Source organism: Talpa occidentalis, unplaced genomic scaffold (assembly GCF_014898055.3).
Source record: "Talpa occidentalis isolate TD23 unplaced genomic scaffold, MPIMG_talOcc4v2.1 talOcc4.11, whole genome shotgun sequence".
Taxonomy (NCBI): Eukaryota; Metazoa; Chordata; class Mammalia; order Eulipotyphla; family Talpidae; genus Talpa; species Talpa occidentalis.
In genome coordinates this window covers 16904838-16929896 of record NW_023601104.1, presented here as the reverse complement: position 1 = coordinate 16929896, position 25059 = coordinate 16904838, and the positions used below count along the sequence as shown (strand labels likewise).

The window sequence follows — 25059 nt, the reverse complement described above, 5'->3', positions numbered from 1 at the left end:
ATTTGTTTGCTTATTTTTTTTATAAATATATTTACCTTTCCAGTATATTAAATACTACTCTAACAGCATTCTCTCTAACTTACGTTGTCTTAGTTGGAAGTATACTTGAAACCCTAAATCTTTGCATACCATTTAAAATTCAGGTGTTGTGCTAAATTCTGGGCTTTGAAAGATACATCTGAACTTTCTATCTTTAAGGAGCTCACATTGCAAAAGGAAAGGTAATCATTCAATGCCAGAGGTTCTGAGATGCTGGAATAACTTGAATATGAAATTAGAGTCACCAGAGTTTAAAACTGACCTGCTTCTTTACTTCATCTGGAAACCACTCTTTCTGCAAATGACTCACTGAACCCTTGGCTGAGAACTGGTCCTGGACACTGACTTTATATCATTGTTGCAAGGATCTTCCCACCTTTAAAGGAAGTCAGGTATTTTGAGGGTTAGAATATCCAGCTACTTCCTAGTTTTTAAGTTTCTAGGTTATGAATTTATGGATATTCCACATTGGCCCTTGTGTTCTCATGCTGGGGGCTGGGATGGCACTGGGCCCGGGGCTGGGCAAGCTCTGATTCTGGCTGTCCTCACGGGACTGTGTGTAGTGGCCTGAGTTTAAGGAGTTCAGTTCTCACAGCTCAGTGGGCAACTTACTGTAGCTGCAGGGACCATGGGTTTGAATGGCCAAGTTTCCCTCTGGTTGTCTGCCGTGGAATGTGTTTTCCCATAGAAACAACATTTTAAGTTGTGGTCAGGTTCCCAGACCAGCCCACAAGAGCCTATTTAGCTGATAGAGATTGCTATTTGACTAGCCTGGGGACCAAACCACCACCAATTAACGTTGTTTCTATTGGAAAAGCCATTCCCAGTTCTAAATACAAATATAAAAATGACATTTTGGAGCCCTACCTGTTTGTCGATTGGGAGCTGCCAGTATTTAGAACTAGAGCATTGAATCACTCTATTCCCAGTTCCTGAAGGACCCCATTCTTTCCCCTCAGTCTGACCCCATGGGTTGTCTTTCCTGACTTTCATGGGGTTGCCAGTACATTCAGAAGATATTATCTCCCTGGACAGAGCTCCTGGTTTGAGAATTTCTGGGAAGTGGTGAGAATCATGGTTTCAAACCCCTGTCTCTACAGAAGGGGGAAGGGAAGAGGTGGAGCCGATGGGAGTAGTGAGTTCAGAGACACCGCTTGGGCCCGGCTTTCACTGCATCACCTCCATACCTGCATCACACCTAGGCACCCCTGCATCATACCATACCTAGGCACCCCTAGGCCGCTGTTGACCTGATTACATGACTACCTCCCTGGTGGCCTCCGGATAACTCTGCCTGTGATAATATCAAATACTTCACTGATGCAAATGGCTCTTGACATATAGTCACGATGTCCCCTTCTCTGTTCCTGTAAAACTTTGTCGCCCATTCCTATCTCACCCTCCGGACTTTATTCCTCATACCATTGTCGCATGATCAGCTTTTACTAGCCTGTATGCTTTCAATAAATGGCACAAGAACTTCTGCTCAAGTAGCAGAGTCTTGCCTTGCAAACCTGCTCCATGTTCCCGCTGCAAAGCGGCAAGAAAGTTCTTGTCACAACAGTGCACCAGCCACAGACACAGATTCCCTGGGAGAGAAGTTAGTCCAATGCAAACTGACTGAAACACTGTCAGTCATGGCCTTTTGAAGTTGAGGGGGGCCATTAGGGTAGATTAGTAGTGCATGCAGCATGCTGTGTGCTCAGTACTTAATCCGGGCACCAGAGACAGAGTGTTGTTGCTTAGCAGTGTAAGGACTTCATGTACGCAGCCATGTGGTTGGGTACTCATGGGTCACTGTCCAGTTTCCTGTTACAACGCACTCTATCTCTATACATTCTTCCTTTTTAAAAAAGACTAGCACACACGTGCATAGATTTCCAACAGGATTGAAATGGGCCGCCAGTCTAAAATGACCTCCCACATTTGAGGACCTGCCTTGGCAGCTTTCTGCTTCCTCAGCTTTCTTAGACTGTGTATGTGTGTTGCTGGTAGGGTGACCTAAATTTTTGGCTCTTAAGTTTTTGAGATGTTGCTTTTAATCAACACAACACCCCCATGAAAACACAGTTTAGGGTACCTCAGATGAACTTGCTGATGCAACAACCTCTCTGTGCCACCTGTGCTGAGTTACCTCACTCAGCAGCGGGAAAGACTTCAGCCTAGTGGTACATCCAGAGAGAGCTTTCAAGGCCCTGGGAACTATGTAAAGTTTTTCTCTAGGAATTGGTCACGTATGGTTGACTTCATTTTGGATCTTGAACAGTTGCAACAACCTGCCATAATAAAATAGGCACCATTTTGTGAGTGGAAATGGTGATTTTTAACTGCTTTTGGGATTTTTGTTTTGCTAAAGAAATAGAATACTTGAGTGTGTTTTCTACATTGATTTCATATTTTCCAGAAGGAAATGAATTGGTCCCTCAGTTAAAAACAGTGATAACTTCACTGATCAGAATAAACTAATGATAGGCATGTCAACAAAATAATCAAGCCTTGAAACCATTAGACATTATTGTTTAACTGCCTACAGTTTTTTTTTTAAATAGGCCTGAAATATTCTTCCGTAAATAGATTAAATTTATAATAAATAATTCTCACTATTCAACATTTTTTTCCACATTGGTGGCATTTATAACTGGCCTACTTTTTATACCAAAGAGATGGCCTTAATCTTTGTTAATTGTACTTCATACTTGTTGAGGTACTTAGTTAATCTTATCTTGTGTGCTTCTTAATAGACCCCAGAATATTTTAGGCATAATAGACATTGTTTCTCTACTTGAAGAACTATGTAAGGGAACAGAGGGCATAGGGCTAAGTTTCAGGCATAAGGTCTCAATATGTTCTCATTTAAAATATATAATTAAAATATACTGTAAGCAACACTTTTGAGAGGCATATCTGAAACTGGCCAGTAGGTTGAAAGGTGGGTGGGATTAATCAGGGGGGAAGGATTAACATCAAGGGGCAGAGAGAGAGATTTGTACATTTAATTATACATTAAAGTTAGTATAAAGATGGATGAAGATGAGGCTAAACACACTTGTTCTGAACTCCGTTAGCTCCCAGGCAGACTTTGATGTCCATGTTTTACCTCTTGTATGATCCTCTTTGCTTTCCTGCCTCTCTCCTAGGCTGTGAGGTCCTTGTGTGTGTGTCTGTGTGTGTGTGCACGCGTGGTATAAAGGTGGAAGAAGTCTAGTATGTGTGTCTATGTGGGGGGGAGTGTTGGGAAGAGGGTGTGTGCCTGAGTAAGGGCTGAGACAGTGAAGAGCAAGAGCAGAACAAGAGGGTGGAAGTTGAAAGTAAGGATGAAAATCAGAGAGTACATTTAGGGTGGGCCTGCCTGATCAAGAGGTGAAGTTGCTAGAGAGCTGTTTGCCATTTTATGGGAGGTAAAGGTCAATCTGTGGATGGTTGGAAGCAGAATAAGCATGGTCAATCTGAAAAGATATCTAGCTATACTGTTCTAGTGGAATAAAGAGGAAATAGGGGCCTCCCTGGTGGTGCAAGGGGTTAAGCACAGCACTGTGAAGCTAGCCACAGCCTCTGCAGAACGAGTTCAATTCCCAGCCATCCAGGGAGCTACCCACATGGCACAGCAGACCTCTCCTGTCTCACCTGCTGCTCCCCTCAGCAGTGTATTTCGGTCAGTCTGCCTGTTCTGTTCTCCGCTCTGTCTCTGGTGAATTCTCTCACCCCCCACACCTCTGGCCTGTACCCCAGTTCTTGTATGCATAAATAAATCTTTTTTTTTTTAAAACAGAGGAAATAGGAAGCCAGCAAAAGAAGAAAGTGATATTAGCCCATCAATGGAATATCAGGATTTGGACAAGGTGTTTAATGTAGAGAATTGAAGAGGAATTTCAGGAGTGGGATAAAATAAGACTAGTGACTCCTCTTAGCAACTGGGAAACATCAATTTGTAGCTCAGATAGTCCCCTCTGAGCCTCCCCTGGATGATGAAGCTAAACACACTTGTTCTGAACTCCTTTAGCTCCCAGGCAGACTTTAATGTCCCATGTTTCACCTCTTGTATGATCCTCTTTGCTTTCCTGCCTCTCTTCTTAGACTGTGAGATCCTTGAGAGCAAAGACTGTGTCTTAGTCACAGTTTTTGGAATGTAAGTTTCTCATTGCATGTTTGCAGTATTATTACTCTTACAACTATTATTTTATTGTTTAAAGATTTATTTTTTATTTATTTATGCATATTTATGGGGTGTAGGTGCAGGGGCTGTATGTGTGAGAGGGTTCACCAGAGACAGAGTGGGGAGCAGAACAGGTGGATCTACTGAACTACACGGCTGAGGGGAGGGGCAGGCAATGGCAGGAGAGGTCTGCTGCGCCATGTGGGTCAGCTCCCTGGCTGGGGATCAAACTCATGTCATAGTGGCTGGTGGTAGCTTGATAGTGCTGAGACTTTAATCCCTGTACCACCAGGGAGGCCCCATATTATTTTATTTTTAAATAAACTTTTCATTTTAAGGCAATTTTACATTTACAGAAAAAACAAGAATAATACAGAGTTCCCATATTCTAGACACAGCATCCTCTATTGTTAACATTTTATATTAGTCTAATGTATTTATTATAATTACCAAACCAATACAGCTACATTATTATTAACTAGTTAAGTTCATTCTTTATTCAGATTTCCCTAGTTTTCAACTTAATGTCCTTTTCTTTAAAAAAAAAATTGAGGTGACGTTGACTTACAACATTGCCTATAATTCAGAGTTAATGTCCTTTTTAATGTTCAGGATCCCACATTACATGTAGGTGTCATGCCTTCCACTATGACAGTTTCTCAGACCATTTGCTTTTTATGACCTTGTCAGTTTTGAGGGAAAATTGGTCAGGATTTTGTAGATTGTCCCCAAATTGGGACATCTGGAAGACAGTCATTATGCACAGCTCACACTTAAGGAGTGAAGAGTTCTGCTCCATCTTCTTGAAGACATGACATCCGCATCAGTTATTCAGAATTCTCCAGCATAGGAGATGTTGCTCCTCTTCCAGTTATTTATGTATTCAATTGTCTGCTTACCACTATGTGTTCATAGACTTACATTGTATACTTCGGATTATAATCCAGTACTACTTTGTTGCTTAGATGGTTCTAACTTTGGGCTCTGGGAGCTCTTTAATTGTTACTTGACTTGCCCTCCTCTTTGTCTTGGTTTGTCTGTGTAGAACTTCCCATCACCAAAAGATACTCAGGTTCATCTTGGGTATTTCTTGCCTAGTTCGTGCATCAGCCACTTGTCCCAGAATTCCTGCTGCCTTTTATTAGAAAATGGAATCAGATCCCAAGACTTGGGTGTGAAATATGCTTATCTTTGTCACTTTCAAGAAAGAAGGGGTTAAAGCTCTTGCAAATCAGAATACCAATTCTTCTTTCTTTTCCTTTTGAAGTTATTTTTATTAAGAAAAACTGCACAAAGTAGGTCAGAGAGTCTGGCTGGCCTGAAACTTCGAAGGAGGAAACTAGGATTGTCCAGATTCCAGCCAGTATTGACCCAGACAATCCAGAAACGAGTCCCTGGATCTGGACAACCCAGCTGAAGCTCCAGGAGGCCATGGAAGCTGTTTCCATGACCAGGGTTTGAAGTTTCATTAGTGGAGTTGTTGTGACTAGCAGATGGGCTGGAATAGTCACATGTGGTATTCAAATCACTGCTGGGAGGAGGGTGACCTCTGCCTTCGGTGGAGAGGACCAAAAGAGAAGCACTAAAATGCCAGGGGGGCAGATTGCAAAGTTGCTTGAAGTAGTAGTGGATCCCTTCATTAGATAGTCCTCATGGTTTTTCTTTTTATCTTGATTAAAATTTGTGAAAGTACTAATGAATTTATGAGGTATATATAGCTCAATTGTGTATTATAGTTTTTTCAGTATCGGTCACATTTTTGGCAGTGAAAACTGTTATTTTCTAAACCTCTGCTACAGTGGGCTGTTACTTTGAGGTGTGTCCTATGGACAGTTGGATATCCTTCATTATGTGGGGGCATATACCTTTTGATATGTATCCACATTTATTCTCAAGGGGATTAAATCATAATTTCCCCCCCAAAGGTCAAAAAAGAGTCAACTCATGGAGCAGGGCCAGCCTCATTAACCTTTACCTAATGTTTAGGATCCTCCTTGCCCAAGAATTTAATCACTTCACAGGCTAAGAAACGCATGCATATGAAATAGGAGACCCTGATCTTGTTTTTATTATACCAGTCTTGTCTGAAAAAGGAGTTTACACTTGGGATAGGAAGCAGAAAGGCTATTCTGCTGCAGGAGAGGCCAGATTTGCAGAAGTAGGTTCTGGCTAAGGAATGTGGACACACTGCAGACATCTTGCACAGAGGCCAATTCTTGCAATGATGTGGTCAGACGTGGTAAAGCCCAGCTGTTTGCTCCATTGAGAGGGGCTTTAGCTAGCCCACACAATCTCAGAGTGCTGTGTCTGAACTGGATCCAAATATCCAGGCTGCCGAGGCTCACCCATCCCCCAGAGTGAGTGGAGTTGGGTTGTTGCAGAGCATGACATTGAAAGCAACTGGCAAGAGAAACTACACATAAAGACTTTGAAATTTAAAAAAAATGTAACAAATAGAGTGGTGAAGTGGAATATAAATGTATTTACCATGTCCCCCCATGAACTATTATAGTACAGGTAAAAGCAATGTGTGCTTTATCTGTGGCCTCTTGGTAGGCCTTCTATGACTTGCTGTGCATGCTATCATGAATGTCACTGGGTGAAAGTCATCTTGTCCCCTCTGCCTTTAACATGAGGCACATGTATTATGGAGTCAGGATTCCTGAGTTTAATCCTCATTTTCTACTTCCAAGGTGTGAGACCCTGGCTAATTTGTTTGACCTTCTTAAGCCAGTTTTAGATAATAATAGAGCTTACCTGAAAGGATTGCTTATCTGAAAGGGTTCTGAAGATGAGATAAAACAGTGTGTCTTTAGTACTTAGCATAAGTTCTTTTCCTTTTGAGTTTTACCTTGAATTTGCTAACACACTGCCACGTACTTAAAGTCTTACTTTTTTTTTTTCCACTGGTGGGCTAGTAGATATGACTGATGAAATGAAAAGGAAGAGAAAATGAGATGAACACAGCACTTTCATTTTCACAAAAAAGTAACCCTACTAATGATTTGTCTTCTTTATAAATGTTTTTCTGTGCAGAAACCTTAGAATAAAATCTTTTGTAATGGAAATAATCCAACATGTCTACTTTAGACTTTACATGCCTTAGTGCTTTCCAACTTAAATAAGACATTCTTTGTTTCTAGAATTAGAGCTGTTTTTTTCTCTGCATGTAAGTAGAACAAATGCCACCCAGCTTGTTTGAATGAGTTCTGTTAACTTGTAGTTCTCAAGACCAAAGTCAGCAGCAGAGGAGAAAACTTACTTCACATGAAGCCATGTAACATAGCACTATTCTAATGTGGTTAAAGTGAATGGCAATGAGATTTGAGGATGGTGGTTGAAATAACTGAAATTTAATGGCATATTACTTATTATAAGATTTAAAGTTATTAAAGCCAAAAAAGCCAGAGCATGTAAACAAAATCAATCATATTTCAACATTATATAGAATTTTAAAAAATGCAGTGGAATTGTTATAGGACAGGGAGAGGGGCAGCCCAAACCCCGCAAACCTGCCTATTCTAAATGGGTTCTGCCATCCGCCGCATCAACACAAAACATATGAGACTTTAATGGGAAGGAACTTTAATAAAACTAGGAAACAATACAGGTAAGGCAAAGAGTCTAGTTTCTAAATGAAGCACCCAAAGTTACCCGTACCCTCGTGGGTAAAAGTCCATCCAAATGGGATTGGCCCAGAGCAAGGCCCCAAAGCCTGCCACAAGTCTAAAGCATCTTCCAGTGGGGACCCATAGAAAAGGGTCAGAAACAACCAGACAAGCCCGAAAAAAAAAGAGCAAAATCAACATCAAGATAAAAACTGCCATTGTCACCTCCCCACGGGTCTCACCCACATCTGTGTCACCCAGTCCATGACCAAAAGACAAGAGCAGTTTCTTTACATGTCTCTAGGCTCCACGCGCCTCCTCCAGGTCTCCTGGCTCCATCCTGCTTCCTTCCTCAGTCTCTTCTGCAGCTTCTCTTCTTCCTGCTCAGCTCCACCCTCCCTTGGGTGGGGCAGGGAACCTCCCCCTTTCCTGGGGACCACCCTGTTACAGAATGAAAGTGGATAACTAAAGAGGTGAACTGTGAATGAATGAAACAATTTTGTTATAATGAAGCAGAATGTACCTTGTTTAAGAGATAAGATGTTCATACTTGTAATGTTGTTTCTTTAAATAAAAGGTAATGATCAAAATATAAAAACACATATTTAAAAACAAACATGTATGGATAGGCATTAAATGAGCGAGTAAGAGAAACTCTGTCCACTTTCCTAGATTCCCATCTCTTATGGAAACCAGAGAAACTTTAACTGTTTCTATTTTTAATACTTCTATTTATCTTCATGACACCATTTACTATGTTCATCCTCTATGTCTAGATTTAAACAGTATCTTTGAATCCTCACCATGAAAAGGAGTACATAACTTACTGAAATATCTATATTCAATATAAAAAGTAATAATACCTTTAGTTCATCTATTGGTTATTTTGAGCATTTTTTCATCTGTGCATTGTGATAAAACACACTGCATTTTTTAATCTCTGGTTTTAATTTTCCTCATGTGCTGCATATATGGTGATATTTAATATAAAGATAATATTTTTTATTGAGTTGATATTGGTTTACATCATTGTCCACATTTTAGAGGTATAAGATCCCCCCTCGGGTGTTGTTGCCAGAATGCACACATCAGCAAAGCACTTATAGTTCATGTGTAGGTGGCATTAAGAGATATATTTATTGGTGCCATTGAATAAACCTTGATTTCTTCTATGAACTACATTATTGCTTTCCACGTCTTTCCCTTCAACTTATTTCCCTACTTATGGCATCTATACCATTATTTTTATATGAGAATATTTTAACTATTTATATTTTGTTTTTAACCATTGTAAATTGTCGCCTCTTTCATGTTTGTCTATAGGCTGATTCTAAACACAGAAAAAACAATAAGGAATGTCTTACTATGCCTTTTCAAATACCATGGAAACTTTCTTGACTGTCTTATTTTGTAGGACTGAAGTTATTGATTCTGGACTCTCTTTTTTTTCTTAGCTTTTTCACCCTGTTGTATGCGTTGTTACTCCATAAAAATACTCATTCTTGTCAGGCAACATGTCCTGATTTTTGTTTGAAAAACATAGTTACTCTAACCACAGGACACCCTGCAAAGGCTCAGACAGAGGTCCTCTGAAGCTATTCCAGAATTTGGTTTGGGGTTGGACTGGATCCAGTGGTGTTGTAATAGGCTGAGGTGGTTGACTTTGGCCTGGGTTGTCATTTTAGATTGAGCGAACTTTCATGAAGTTTGGAAGGTTTGAGTGTCCCCCAACCCAGGCCCTATCCTATCTCCTCATTCTCCCCTTTCCAAGATTCTGAGTTGCCCTAGGAAATTCTGTGCACTCTGAATTATGTTTGGGATATTGTTTTGCTAAAGGAGGGAAAAAGGATTGAGAAACATTGGCTTAGAATTCTTAATAAAGACTTTCTTTTATCTCTTAGGTTCTTTTGGCTGAGCAGATAATTTAGGTCAGGAGATGATTTCATCATTATAACACTGCACTGCGTTTTCATTGTCCTTTTCTTATATGAAACTTCATATGTCTGCTATTTCATGTGATGCATATACAAACTCATGATGTAGACAAAGCAGTCCTATTATTACCCCAATATATAGAAAAATAAAATTAAGGCTCAGAGAGGCCCTAAAGTCATGTATATATTAAGTCTCTACCCAATCATTTTCTGTCTAGCCTTGGAGAAGCCCTGGGCAATCAGGTATGGATTTAAAGCCTTTTCCCTATCTCCTCCACCCTTCCTTCTACTTCTCTATCTGACATCAGCATCAGTCAGTCTGAAGTATGCATTTTGCCCTGCAGAGTGTTCCAGGTTCTCTGGGATCATGAAAAGAATACAGGACAGATCAATGAGTTCAGAGGAATGTAGCAGGGTTTGCTCTATTCAGTGTGGTCAGTGTTTATAGAGACCTTGTGAATGCACCACTTCCAAAAATATATGTTAGATATGCAATGCTTTTTGCAGACTTATGCTCACAGGACTACAATATTTCTATCAGCAAGCCTTGGGGTATCGCCTCTTTGTGAAATTGATTGTAAAACGCTTGACCTTCCTTAACACCCCTGAACTCAAGGTGCTAACATCAATGCCAAGGTTGAGATGTGGAAAAGTAAAATGAATGGTTTCTTTTGGGTCTCTCTCTGTTCTAGACTCCTGTGTTGTTTGGTTGTGTGGTACTTTTTAGTTTTTGATCATTTATAATCATATCCTCTACCTTAGTTTCCAGGTTAGAATTAGCTAGGTCATTACCTGCTTGCTCCTTTAACTTGTGAAATATGGGTCATCTGGATCCCGAACAAAGGCTTTGCTCCAAGATGTGTGGTGATGACCTGTGTGTAAATAAGAAGTCTATATTGACATTGACTTTATTTTCCTTTAATTGCTGGTATTGTTGTAGAGCAACCCCAATATAAAACGGGGTGCCTAACTGTGGGTCCTCACCCGCGCGCTTAAAAGGACTTATCAATGCTCTACTGCAGGCACACGCGAAAGGTTAATAAAAGGTTTATTTACAAGGGAAGGGGAAATGAGGAAATGTACAGCTCAGGGAGAAAAGTGGGAGACAAAGTTTTAAAATGAGTCCTACCTGATCCGCCGATCAGGAATCCCAAAATGGCACCCTGAGAGCTGGCCGTGAAGCCAGGAGACGAGCGATAGCGAGCCCCCCAAGGCCCATGTGTTTGGTTTTTATACCCAACCTGGCTGCTTAACTCCACCCTCAGGTCCCAGCCACCTTCCTTTTGGTGGTGATGGGATTTGTCTTTCCCAATGTCCTGATGGCTTTGGTCTGGAGTGGGGGTGGAGTCCACAAAGCCTGTATGGGATTAGCTCAGGACATCCTTTCCCCCTAACAGTATCAACTGTGTTTTCAAACTTTGGCTAAAGAAATATTTATGTTTTGGTCTTTATTTTTTCTGACTCATGTCGGAGTTTGCATTTTTATAATTCTGGTGAAAGGAAGACTTGGTCACATTGTAGAGGTGAGCTCGGCTGTAGAAAAAAACATACATGACTTCAATGAGTAGGAATTAAAAACCTTACTTGTAGTAGATTTTTCTTTTTTAAAGATTTATTTATTTATGTGTACAAGAGCTGGGGTGCAGGCCAGAGGTGTGGGGGGGGTGAGAGGATTCACTAGAGACAGACTGGGGAGCAGAACAGGCAGATCTACTGAAATACACTGCTAAGGGGAGCAGCAGGAGAGACAGGAGAGGTCTTCTGTGCCATGTGGGTCACCTCCCTGGCCAGGGATCAAACTCATGGCTGTGGATAGCTTCATAGTGCTGAGACTTAACCCCTTGTGCCACCAGGGACGCCCTCTTGTAGTAGCTTTTATGATGACTTTTCTTAACTAGTTTGGTAGGATATTCATTGTTAAACTCATGTGGCTTCATAAAATTTTATATCTGTGCGTTGTGATAGAATGCATTGCATTTTGCATCTCTGGTTTGTTCCAAAGGTGATATTAACAGCTATCCTTATTGGTATCACTAGGTCTCAAGCTAATAAGCCAGCACTGTGTCCCTTGAGACTGCAAAGAATAATCCTGTCCTTATAACTCAGAAATTTTTCTCTCTCTCTTTTTATTTTTTGGTAATATATTCTTTTAAAAAAATTATGGTGTTCTTGTGATTGAATTTTTTTTTTTTTTTTTAATATTTCAGACCCAATGTCTGTGGATCACGTTATAATGCTTATTGTTGTCCTGGATGGAAAACCTTACCTGGTGGAAATCAGTGTATTGTCCGTAAGTAGTCAATCAGTCATTCTTAATGTTTTGGTTGCATCATAATGTTATAGGACAGGGAGAGGGGCAGCCCAAACCCCGCAAACCTGCCTATTCTAAATGGGTTCGGCCATCCGCCGCATCAACACAAAACACATGAGAGTAATGGGAAGGATCTTTAATAAAACTAGGAAACAATACAGGTAAGGCAAAGAGTCTAGTTTCTAGTCTAGTTTCTAAATGAAGCATCCAGAGTTACCCATCCCCTCGTGGGTAAAACTCCATCCATATGGGATCGGCCCAGAACAAGGCCCCAAAGCCTGCTACAAGTCTAAAGCATTTTCCAGTGGGGACCCACAGCAAAGGGTCAGAAATAACCAGACAAGCCCGGAAGGAAAAGAGCAAAATCAACATCAAGATAAAAACTGCCATTGTCACCTCCCCACGGGTCTCACCCACGTCTGTGTCACCCAGTCCACAACCCAAAGACAAGCGCAGTTTCTTCACGTGTCTCTAGGCTCCATGCGCCTCCTCCAGGTCTCCTGGCTCCATCCTGCTTCCTTCCTTCCTTAGTCTCTTCTGCAGCTTCTCCTCTTCCTGCTCAGCTCCACCCTCCCTTGGGTGGGGCAGGGAACCTCCCCCTTTCCTGGGACCACCCTGTTACAATCCCCCTTTTAATTTTTATTCCACCATATCTATGGTGGCACAGATGTCATGGTGTAATCTTAGGAGACAGTCTTTTTTCAGGGTCACAATGTGTGTAAGAGAAGCAACAATTAGTCAGCAGCATTGTCCATGAATGTCCAGTATGACAGTTTCATTACTTAAAAATAATCCATTATCCAAGCCAAAAGAAAAAAAAAATATTGGAGCATTGGCTAAAACAAGATAGCAAATATATCAAAATCACAGGGAAAAAATGTTAAAATGGTTCAACTTATGCAAAAACGAATTCTCTCAACCTTGATCCCAAACTTTAACAGCATAGCAAAAGTTTGCAAATTAAATCTACCTTTAAACCATTTTTCCCATTTTTGCATAAAATCACAGGGCAGAAACAACCAACAGCAATTTCTAGCTGGCTTTGTTGAAATACTCCATATAGGATCAGAGCGAACTGTTGACATCCGGTCCGTGTAGGCTTCTGGAAGAAGTTGGTCTCATCAGACTCCACCTGGGCTTTCCTCTTCTCGAGGGTACCAGGGACTTTTCGTTGGCCGGGTTGTCCAGTCCTGCCAATGGAGGCAAGCTTCCTCACCTTCTTTGGAGGTCTCTGGAACCCTACAAACAAGGCAAACAGGTTCTCCTCTTCTTGGTTCAGCTCTGTTTCAACTTTCTGGAAGAGCTCCACACACAAAGCCACACAATGAAACTTATGTCCAATTTTTTTCAGTTTAAACAAAATCCCTATGGAAGTTATGCAAAAACAGACTCTGAGATAAGTAGTAAAAGATTACTACCACTATTTTTATGCCGTGTTGGTATCAAGGGGAGAGAAAATGCAAACACAAGTTAGCTTTGTTGGAAAAAAAAATTACAACCTTGCTACAGATCCTGATCACCAAAACAAGAAAACTTTGTGGATTTAGAGCAAAATGCAAAAAAATCATCAGTATTATTATGTCAAGGAAAACTTAGTAAATATGAGGTGTATTTCCAAGTCTATTCAGTCCTTAGTAGAAAGTTTTACTCTCAACAGTTCCATCAATAGGAATCTGTTGAGACCTTTTCTCCCTATATTTTCAGAAACAATTTCTGTAGATGTGAAACAATTGAATTATAATATTACAAGGTGACAATCACCATTGACAATTTACATACATACCAGATACTACTGTTAACATTTTGTACATACCAAAGTTTTACCATTTTCCCAAGTGACAATGCTTCCCTTCCAGTTTTACTTCATTAGGTAAAAGCCAAATAAAACAAATTCATGTAATGCCTTCCCAGGAGGAAAGGGAGAAACTTCGTGGAGTGTCTCAGGAGCTCTACTGAGGTTCCACAAAATTTCCTTGCATCAGTCAAATGACAGGCTACCAAATTTGTACTTGAATTTAGATTTCTGGGAAGCTTTGCCATAAATATCAGAAAATTAGCAGAAACAACAATATTCAATCTCTATGAAGGCACCGGCTTAGTTCAGTAGCACAATGTTGACAATCAAACCATAACTTTTTGTTTTTATCATAACTGGAGACTTTTTTTTTTTCAACGTCTATGGGCACCATGTATACCAATTTGCCGATCACTGGAGGTCAAGACAGTTAGACACAAGGACATACAGACATACAACGTATAGACAAAGACAGTTTTTTTTAGTTATGCCACGTAGAATATGTTATGTAACTGCAGTTTTACTCCATAGGCTCAGAAAAAAAAATGTCAAAGTCCAAAAAAAAAATGTGGAGTGTTGCTGGCAGAAAAATTTCCAGTTGTCATCCTACAAACCTAAGACTTTGGAAATAGGAAGGAAAAGTTTTATTAATCACAAGAGTTACATTGACCTTGTTTATCACCTTAGGGTTTTCAGTGTTGATGACTTTTTATTAGAAGTCAATCCTGGGGTATTCTGTACAGCAACTGAAAGAATAAAAGTAACAGTTAACTTTCAAGCAAAAGGAGTCATCTCTTGTTAGCCACCAAGCAGGCACTCCTTGGGTTTTCTGGAATAGAACCCGAAAAAGCAAAATCAAAATATCAGTAATTAACTTTCAATTAAAAGGAATCATCTCCTTACTTCTGTTAGCCACTCTGGGACAGAAGCTGAAAGAGCAGATTAAACATCTAAGCACAGATTACACCTCCCCCACACTAGGGAGGGACAACAACAACACAGGTATGAAAACCTGGTACAGTTACATGATGCACCCTAAAGAGTGCTTTCCACAACAGACCTTCCTCAGTAGGAAGCAGAAACTTAGAATCTTGTCTTACACCAGCAATTGAACAAATCCAGTATTCAAAATGGCAAACATGCCCAAAACAAATTGTGTAGACAAAATTCACAGCAGCAAATCCTTTCAGACTCAGACAAAATCTTGTTAATTTTTCTGATCCAGACTTTGCAAAAATTCAAGTTATCTCCAAGAATCCATCAAGGATACCAGCGATTACCAGTTACTGCTTAAGGCTACTCTTTCCTTAACACCCAGGCATACATTTGCTAATTTAAACACCACTGCTCCACAATTGGCTTGCAAAATCCATCAGGCAGAGAGCAGGAAGTAGCCAAAGACAAAGCAACATACCACTGAAGAACCATTATTGCCTTTAGAAATGCTAATGAGACAGTAGAGATTACAAAAAGAAAGAAAAAAATAAGTTCCAAAGTCCTAGCACCTCTGAATTTTACAAGAGCACACCAAGTGGCCTCAGACACCATCTTTGATCTGGCCACATGGTCCAATGTACTGCCTAATCTTTTGAGTAAAACTGGCACAGAACAATTTCCACAAAATCAAATGTCTTAGCAAGTCACTACAAACAAATTACATACAGACACACAGAATCTTCACAAAGCCCAAGCCAGTTTTTCAACAGCAAATCGACATATGAAACAAACACACTGGAGAAACCAAAAATCACATTTGCGCTTATGGTAGCCAGTGCCATAGGGAAGCCCAATTTCCCCATGGGGCTGACTAACCACGGATGGCTCTGTCCTAAATCACGTTGGACGCCAAATCTGTTATAGGACAGGGAGAGGGGCAGCCCAAACCCCGCAAACCTGCCTATTCTAAATGGGTTCGGCCATCCGCCGCATCAACACAAACACATGAGAGTAATGGGAAGGATCTTTAATAAAACTAGGAAACAATACAGGTAAGGCAAAGAGTCTAGTTTCTAGTCTAGTTTCTAAATGAAGCATCCAGAGTTACCCATCCCCTCGTGGGTAAAACTCCATCCATATGGGATCGGCCCAGAACAAGGCCCCAAAGCCTGCTACAAGTCTAAAGCATTTTCCAGTGGGGACCCACAGCAAAGGGTCAGAAATAACCAGACAAGCCCGGAAGGAAAAGAGCAAAATCAACATCAAGATAAAAGCTGCCATTGTCACCTCCCCACAGGTCTCACCCACGTCTGTGTCACCCAGTCCACAACCCAAAGACAAGCGCAGTTTCTTCACGTGTCTCTAGGCTCCATGCGCCTCCTCCAGGTCTCCTGGCTCCATCCTGCTTCCTTCCTTCCTCAGTCTCTTCTTCAGCTTCTCCTCTTCCTCCTCAGCTCCACCCTCCCTTGGGTGGGGCAGGGAACCTCCCCCTTTCCTGGGACCACCCTGTTACAATAATTCTTAGGTTTTGGTCCTTTATGACTACTTATCATTACTATGCTTGTAGCATGGTCTTCTAGCTCTAAGATTTTCCTATTTCCTTTTAATCCACATTAGAAAATACATGAATGTGGTCAAACCACTGCTATACTTTAATTTAGTTCCTTTCTTTAGGATATTTCTGAGATACAGGGAGTAGGACCACAGGGATACTTTGGTTCATGTCATTACATGTGTTGTGTGTACTTGTGTAGACTAGGTAATGGGATTTTGAGAAAAGAATATCATTGTTGCTGTTCTTTTTGTAATTTCCAATTTTGTTGACTTCCCCCTCCTCCTGCCCAATCTACCCAAACCTTGTATATTGAATCTGGCATGTTGAGGCCAAAGGCAAACCTAATTCTTAGACAAAGTGGAAAGGAAGCAGCTAGATAATCAGATTAAGATCCATGGAAAGATTAGGGAAGAACAGAAATGCTACCAGATTCCTCTATTGACTCTACAGCTATGGTAAGTCTCCAGATACTCTACAAATGTTGAGTGATAAATTATATTCAAACAGCTTGTTATTTAATGGATATACTGAGTCAAAAGAGTTATGATATTTTTCCTGCCTACACTCATCATACCTACAAAGTAATTTTCAGTTTTCAGAAAACTCCCATTTGTATAATGGGGAAATTTAGAGCTGAAAGTGATTTAGGAATCACTTAACCCACCTTCTCACTTAGCCAAGAATGGTCTATGGCGATTAATAGAATTTCCAAACAATATTTTCTGGGTAGCCTAAGAAAGTCTCTCTCTTTCCCAATTTGGAGATTGATTAAAAGCAACTTACTTCTTTGGCACATTGAGTTTATTTCAAGATCAAAACCGAATCGCTAAAAGAGGGCTCTAGAGAGGAGTTTTCTGAATGAACTTGACCACAGAGCTCTTTCCTTGCTGTTCTGTTGAATCTCTAAGAAATGCTGTCTCAGGTATTTAAATAAATGCTCATAGGATTCTTTGACAGCTTATTTCTTAACAGTTTCAATCCCTATTCCAAGTTCTTTTGATGTTTCAGTGAACTTTCTGTCAAGTGTATTATTTTTAGCTTATACGTCTCATTTATCTCTTGCAAGGTTGTGTAGGTGTTTGAGAACAAGACCATGCCTCTGTGTGTCATCAGTAGTGACCATATCTTAGTCTGCTGATAAATATAAGTCATCTTGATCTCTAGCAGAGTGTTTGATGACAGTATGGTATTAGTCTCTGGGTGGCTTGAAAATGTTAACAGGTTTTTTTTTTTTATAAAGTCCTAGATCACCAATGTAATTCACAACAGGACTAAATGCAGGATAAAAGCTGCTCCATGGGTTATATATTCTGAACTGGCAAGATCTGAATCTTAGCAGGGTATTGTATTTTTTATAAAAATTATTAGCAATTAAGCACTTATAATAGGCTCCCAATTGCTGTAATTTTTGTTATTAAATCTTAAAGTTAATAAACAAATGGAGGCATGTAAGTATGTTTAGATGCAGGATTTTTGCTTGGTTTGTTTTCCTTTCATAAGGCATCCTGCACTTTTGATAAACTAAGTACTGGGGAAGAAGCAAAGTGAGGCTGAGAGCCAGTGATATGGATAAAGGAGTTACTGAATTTTATAGCCAAAGTTTATTTAGCCTAACAGATTTGTTTTGTAAATGAGTAATCGTGAAATCTAGGGTCATGTAAGTCATAATGGCAAAAATAATGAGGAGCTTGAGAACCTGGGTTTCCCTATTTGAGCATTGGGTCCCCGTAAATCACCATACTCTGAATCCATGTGCTAACAGACCTCTGGTTTTATTCACAGCCATTTGCCGGCATTCCTGTGGGGATGGATTTTGTTCTAGGCCAAATATGTGCACTTGCCCATCTGGTCAGATATCTCCTTCCTGTGGCTCCAGATCCAGTGAGTATAACATGTCATTATATATAATATCATTTAATGTGGTTACGCCCTATTTTCTCCTAAATTTGCTTTTGGCTTTTCTCTTTCCTGCAATACATTTTTTTTTTTTTTTCTCACTAGAACATCTGCCTTCTCTGTTCTGCCCAAAATTCTTGGAATGACTTTCCTCATTCTGGTCTCTTGTTTCCCTTCTTCACTCTTTTTTTTTTTTAAAGATTTATTTATTAATTTATTTATACAAGAACCAGGGTACAGGCCAGATTCGTGGGAGGGTGAGAGGATTCACCAGAGACAGAGTGGGGAATAGAACAGGCAGACTGATGAAATACACTGCTGAGGGGAGCAACAGGCGCTACAGGAGAGGTCTACCGCGCCGTGTGGGACCCTCACTGGCCGGCCGGGATCGAACCAGCGCTGCAGAGGCTGCGGACAGCTTCACAGCTTCAACCACCTCACCACCAGGGGAGGCCCCCTTCTTCACTCTTCATAGGGAAATTACCTGTGGGACATAGTTACTATGAATAATATAAATATTTTGACATCCTTCTGGGTAGGTCTCACCTTTTCATCTTCTCATTTCTAATGTAAACACCATAAAAGATGTTCAATGAAATGATTGTTTAATGAACACTTTTAAGCGCAGGGAAACTGGGCATTCTTCCTTGTGGTACTGAAATGTGAATCTGATTAAACACTTTACAAATTCAAGACCTCTGTCTTAGCAAGAAGAAAATGTGTAAGTTCACCATGGCAGTTTCAGGGGGGTGATTTGTCAAATTATTTTCCCTTTCAGAATTTTACCACTTTATTCATTCTGTGATACCAAATAAATATTCCAAGTTCATTCTTCAGAGCTTTTGCTTGCTTGGTCTATTGTTTTTTCCCCTTAAATGTGGAGTTTTCAGGAGTGAATTAGGGGAAATGTGGGATGGAGGTGAGTCATTATTGCTTGTAAAAAAGTGGAAATTCATATGTATAAAAGCAACCCGTCAACACCTTGACCATCACCAAGAAAATGATCTTAGCTGCTGTTTCTTTTTCTAAATTCCAGTCAGAGAACACAGTGTATTAAGTGTTCTGTGTTTGACGTGACTTTGAAGAAAAGTATTGTGGAATAAGTGTATTCTCTTTTGTCTATTGCAATTAAAGACTTCAATGTGGTCAGGGTTCATTACATGTTAAGAGTCTTAACTTTTAACTATGACTCTCGTAAGCCAATTAACAGGGTAGGGCAAGTAGTTCTGGGTAGCAGACTGTCTTGGTGCCCACATCTCTTGGCAGTCATGGATGAACACAGTGACTCTGCCTGAGAGCTTTATAAAATTTCTGTGGCCAAGGAGTATGCCAGGTCTGTGTGCAGGGCAAGCTGGAAATGCTGGAGGCTTAATGGACCTCGAAGCAAATTTTAACCAATGACAGTTGGATGGTGTTGGATAAGTGCCCCCACTCCCTTACTCTTCAGTTTTCCTAAGTATGAGATGGGTTCTATTCTGTCCTCAGAAGTTCCTTGATGGATTGAACCCTAGATCAGTAGGTTTAAATGTGTACTTTATTAGCTTCCTTCTTTATCCTGACTTCCTCATTCTTCTATTGTGTTTCTTGAAAGGACTGCTAAAATAAACTACTTGAATTTAAATTATTGTTTCAGAATCTGCTTCTGGTGGAACCCAACAAAAGACAACCTAGTACTAAATACAGCCAGTTGTAGAATTAGGATCGACACTCCCTCAAGTGCTGGGACTCATTTCCTTATCTCACTGAGTGTAGCAGATTCTTAACTTTTGCTTGGTTTTGATTGTGCATCCTCCAAGCAACAGCAGTTTCACTCTACATATCAGAACACGTGAGCCAATGGAACAGAAAGAGACAGAGTGGTCAGCTGGTGGCATTTCCCAGGAATATGTCAGACATCTCTACCCCCATCAGGATAACCTGTAGGCTACCAGTGTGGAGCCAGAGCCTCTGGAATGGGGGAAGAATGACGATATTAAGTTGGGAATAGACCCAGCTCTCACGTTGTTCCTTGAATCAAGCAACAACACTGCACTCCTCTGGTGGAAGAAATATAGCCAGATGACAGAGCTGGACATCCAGCTGGAAAGGTCTTTGATGGCCTTCATATGAACTGCTAGTGATTTCTCTGTCAAGTAAAAATCATAAGATGTGGGGACAGGAAATTAACAAGACCAGAGGGAAAATCTGTGGTCCTAGCAGACTTTCAAACTAGCAATGAGGTGGGAGGAATATAGTGGTAAGGTCCTGTGAGACACATTTAGGCTAGAGATTGAAGTCCAAGACTTCACAGTGGTGCCCTCTGAGGCAGTTTAGGTTCATCTGTTGTACGTGGACATTGGACACCCCCCACCCCCCGCCTCCCATGTAGCTGGTGGATGAGTCTGGTGGAAGGTGGAAGATCTAGTTTCAATAAGATCTTTGAGGTGTTTGGAGTCTTAAAAATCATTGACTTGTATTCTACCTGAACTAATGCTGTCTAAAGGGCTGACAAAATTAAAGATGGCACAATGTTTTAAATTTAGGTAACTGGGCATGTTCAGAACTCATTTCTGATCCTTTGAAGTGATGTTCTAGAGAATAGCTATGCCACCCTCTAGAACTTCCTGGCCATGGTACAGTAGTCAATAAATGTGTATCTCTCACTTTGCTAATACTTCTGCTAGTAGACTGACCCAATTCAGTGAAATTTTTGATTCATACCCTGTAGTTGTACTAAGCAGAACTGAATTTCATTCATTGCACTAACATTTCCAGTGAGAAATTTTGTTCTCATGTGATAGGGATCAAGGAAGCTTAGGCAAGTTGTAGGAACTTGGTTTTCTCGCTTGGGAATGAAAATGAAGAAGCGAGGATTGTTTTGTCAGGTTGTTTTAAACTTGCACGTCCTGTGACTCTGAGAGTAGGAAATGATCTCCTAGTGATCTGATTGAGAGATTGCATTTCCAGAAGGTCAAAATGACCAAACAGCAATTCCTTTGGACACTAAACGCTTGCCTCAACCTGACTGTAGCTATCACATAATCTTTCTGGGATTTTGTTAGGAATTGAGTTAAACCTATTTATCAGTCTGGGCTGTGTTGGCATCTTCACTATCCAAAAGTGCTTGCACTTTGATAAAATTTATCACTTTCAACTTATTTCATCTCAGTAAAAACATGGGGTGCTTGTATTTCCAGCACAAATCTAAGCTCTGTGGGTGTGAGAAGGCCAAGGGGACATTTTCGAGTGGGTTTGAGTTAGTGGGTTGCACCCACATGCTGAAAGTGTGAGGACACACAGAGGACAGGAAGGTGCTGCTGCCACTCATCTGGAATAAGGGATCCTGGAAAAGATTTTACAGGAAAGGTTATATTATATGGCCAAGGAAAAGAGGAGCAGATGGAATCTGCTCAGACTTGTCCTTAGAGATAAGCCATTCTAGTCTGTCCTCACTGGAAGTATGTTTATCATTGAACTTTTCTTTCTATGAAGCTTTTACTCTCTTAGTTTTTTGTTTTTTTTTTTTTTTCCTCAGATACTTTTGTGATGTGGCTCTTCCAAGCAGTATGCCTTTGCAACACAGGGCAGTAAGATGCTTAAGGGAAACATGGTTGCTCTTATCTCTCTGAAAAAAATCCTTTGCCCTGCAGTGGCCATGGCTGTCCCTGTGCACTATTCTCGGGAGTAGAGTGTGGGGGTTCAGTTTATTTTATTTTGTTTTTTTTTAAAGATTTATTTATTTATACAAGAGCTGGGGTACAGGCCAGATGTGCAGGAGGGTGAGAGGATTCACCAGAGACAGAGCAGGGAACAGAACAGGCAGACGGACTGAAGACGGACTGCTGAGGGGAGACAGGAGAGGTCTGCTGTGCCATGTGGGTTTCTCCCTGGCTGGCCGGGAATCGAACACATGCTGCAGAGGCTGCAGTCAGCTTTACAGCACTGCGCTCAACCTGCTGCGCCACCGAGGAGGCCCAGGGGGGTTAAGTTTAGCTATTTAATTTGTCTTTGCTTTTCCTAGTGCCTAAACTAAAACCACACACTTCCCATACACAAGCTTATTTCCAATTTGCTCCCCATGTTATTTCTTCCCAAGATAATGGCAGGTCTTTAGAACAATTCCCAACCTTATCAGGTAAGGAAGATTATTACCAGAGGTACTTAGAACCCTATGCTAGTCTTGAGTCTCTCTTTCGTGGAGTGTGCTCATATTGTTCTCTTCAGGGGGGTCCTTTTAAGAATTAATTTGTATTGAACTATAATTTACACAAATTTCTTCTATTCCTCCTGATCCTGGCAAATGGAAGGCATTCAGTCTTTGTTGAATGAACAAAATGACTGACTGCCACCCTCTAGAACAAACATAAAATTCATTTGGGGCCCATTATGGTTTGGGTTAATGGAAACATTTTATGTTATTTCTAGAATGTTGAGTCTTGCATGAAATCCTTTGAGACTGTCTGTCCATCTTCAAGGGGAGTCCACTGAGACCTTAGAGCTCTCCTGTGGCAGTGTGGACCTGTACACTGACACTTGGACCCCCGAATAGTTTCAGTTCTGGGTAAAATCCTAATACAGATTGAGTTTGGGAATATGTTCTGCCTTGAGAGATTTAGAGCATTCAATAAATTCAGAGTAGCTTTATGGGTTTAAGCAGAGCCCTTATTTTTCAGTTGACTTTTTCTAGAGACATAGAACTTGCCAGACTAATTGCCAGACATCTGTAATTCTTGTTAAATCAGAGTAAATTTAGGATATGCCCCAATAGCAGGACTCAATAAGAAATAAATCCAATTTGTGGATATATAGTCTCTAAAGTCTTCCTGCTTAATTAGTGAGGCTGTATATCTAGTTTCTTCATTTTTCCACAGAATTCCTAAATGAAATACTTAAAAGAAATACTTTCCTCCCCTGAAGGCCCAAGACTCACAAAGAATGCCAAGTTTCTTATGGTTAACATGTTTATGGCAGAGCAGGTGATGACGATTCTATTATCTGTTGATGAACTTCTCCCCAGACAAGGATTCACGGTTCATTGGTATACTTGGGTTACCATGCCTGATTATTTCAAGATTCTGACCAGGTGTTGTTATTTTTTAAAGGAAAAATAATATTTTATGCTGGAAAAAGTTCACCTGAAAGGACAGAAATAAAGTAAAAGCACATCACAGAGGGTTTTTTTTTTAAATTATATTGCATTTAAATGTAAAGTTACCATTCATCCAGGGAAGGAAAAATTGTTCTTTTTCAATTTGAATAATGTAAAGTCACTGTTTTTCAATTTGAACAAATAATGCAAGTCAAGCTGTTAGTTTTTTTTTTTTTTTTAATCTCAAAGTAACTAAATGGCTTTGTTGCTCATGTGGGAATGGAAATTAGCTCCTGGCATGAACTGCTTTAATTGAAATCAGTTTGTGGGTTGAGTCCCATGCTGCCTGACAGATGACATCATTTCCTGTGCTTTCCCCAATCCTCACTGTTGTTCTAAGATAGCATGAAGCTAAGTTTAACTTCAAATTTTAAAGCCACTATACCCCTTTTCCTGACCTACTTAGAATATTATCCAAGTCTTTCACCAAGTCATTTCTTTTGTGTACTTGTAGATAGTTTTTTGGTTCAAAAGCATTGTGCTGAGATGTTTTAATAGAATCATAGGAGCCTAAAATAACTGTGTTAATCAGTTTCCTGGGTTGTTTGACTTCTATAACAATGCTCCAAGAAAGGAATTATTTCTGCTTTTGTTCACTGGGAAACAATGATTAAAAATATTTTTAATAGCAACTTAGTTATAAGTGTCGAAGACACAATAGGTAACTTTTAGTCTCAGCTTTTGATGTAACTTTTGATGTCATCATCAGGTAGTTTGATTCAGTAAATTGATGTTAATTTAGCAAAGTTTTGTATACCATCTACAAGTCACCAAAGTGCTACACTAGGCTCTTTGGAGATGTCATTAATAATCACAATGCTCTACACTCTCAATAAATCTTAGACAAATGGGCCTGGGTAGGAGAAATAAAAAAATATTTTAGGCTCTCCCTGGTGGCACAGGTGGTTGAGCACAGCACTGTGAAGCTGTCTGCAGCTTCTGCAGTGCAGGTTTGATCCTGGCTGTCTGGCAAGATACCCACATGGCGTGGCAGACCTCTCCTGTCTCTCCCACTGCTCCCCTCAGCAGTGTATTTCAGTCAGTCTGCTGTTCTGTTCCCCACTCTGTCTCTGGTGAATCCTCTCATCCCTTGCATGTCTGGCCTGTACCCCTGCTTTTGTATGCATAAGTAAATAAATCTTTAAAAAATATTTTAGATTAAAGATGTATATTTCAAAAGAGAAGCATAAAGTACTGTGGAGTCAGGGGAAGAGAACTTACATCTAGTACAGCAGGAAGGAGAGACTAGAAATCAGAAAAGATCCAAGGAAAGAAGAGACATTTGAAGTGGGTCTTGGAGATAGATATGATTTTTGGAGAGAACTGTGTGTGAAGTGGTAGGGGCAACAAGACAGGTTAAAGAGGAGCTCCCATGATGGCACTAGTAAAACAAAGTACCTGCCATTTTGTGTGGTGCAAGGTAAACACTCAGAACGATTTGTTGAGAGAGTGAATGATTGATAAGAGGATTGGGACTGTATCACAGAATGAATGAGGAGCTTGTCCAGGAGCCCTGGACCACCCTAGGCCCGTGCTGAAGAGGGCTTTGGATGCTGAGTGATGGAGGTAGTTCTTAACATAGTACAATCAGGGAGTCTTTGATGGTGTTTCAGGAAGTGGGTGACACGTTCTTGAAAGGGAGCATCACTGTCAATTTGTGTTAACTTTTTGGTACCCTGTAAGGATATAGTTTATGTTGTGTTC

General features: G+C 40.4%; 1 protein-coding gene across 2 annotated transcripts in view; it reads left to right on the top strand.

Annotated features, from left to right (window-relative positions):
• Nucleotides 1-25059, top strand: part of FBN1 (fibrillin 1) — a 238049-nt gene that overhangs the window by 20092 nt on the left and 192898 nt on the right. For both annotated transcript variants that reach the window (XM_054701293.1, XM_037502430.2), the window contains exons 2-3: nucleotides 11942-12024; nucleotides 18114-18212. In XM_054701293.1, coding sequence (XP_054557268.1) covers nucleotides 11942-12024; nucleotides 18114-18212 — 182 coding nt within the window. The remainder of the gene's footprint in view (nucleotides 1-11941; nucleotides 12025-18113; nucleotides 18213-25059) is intronic.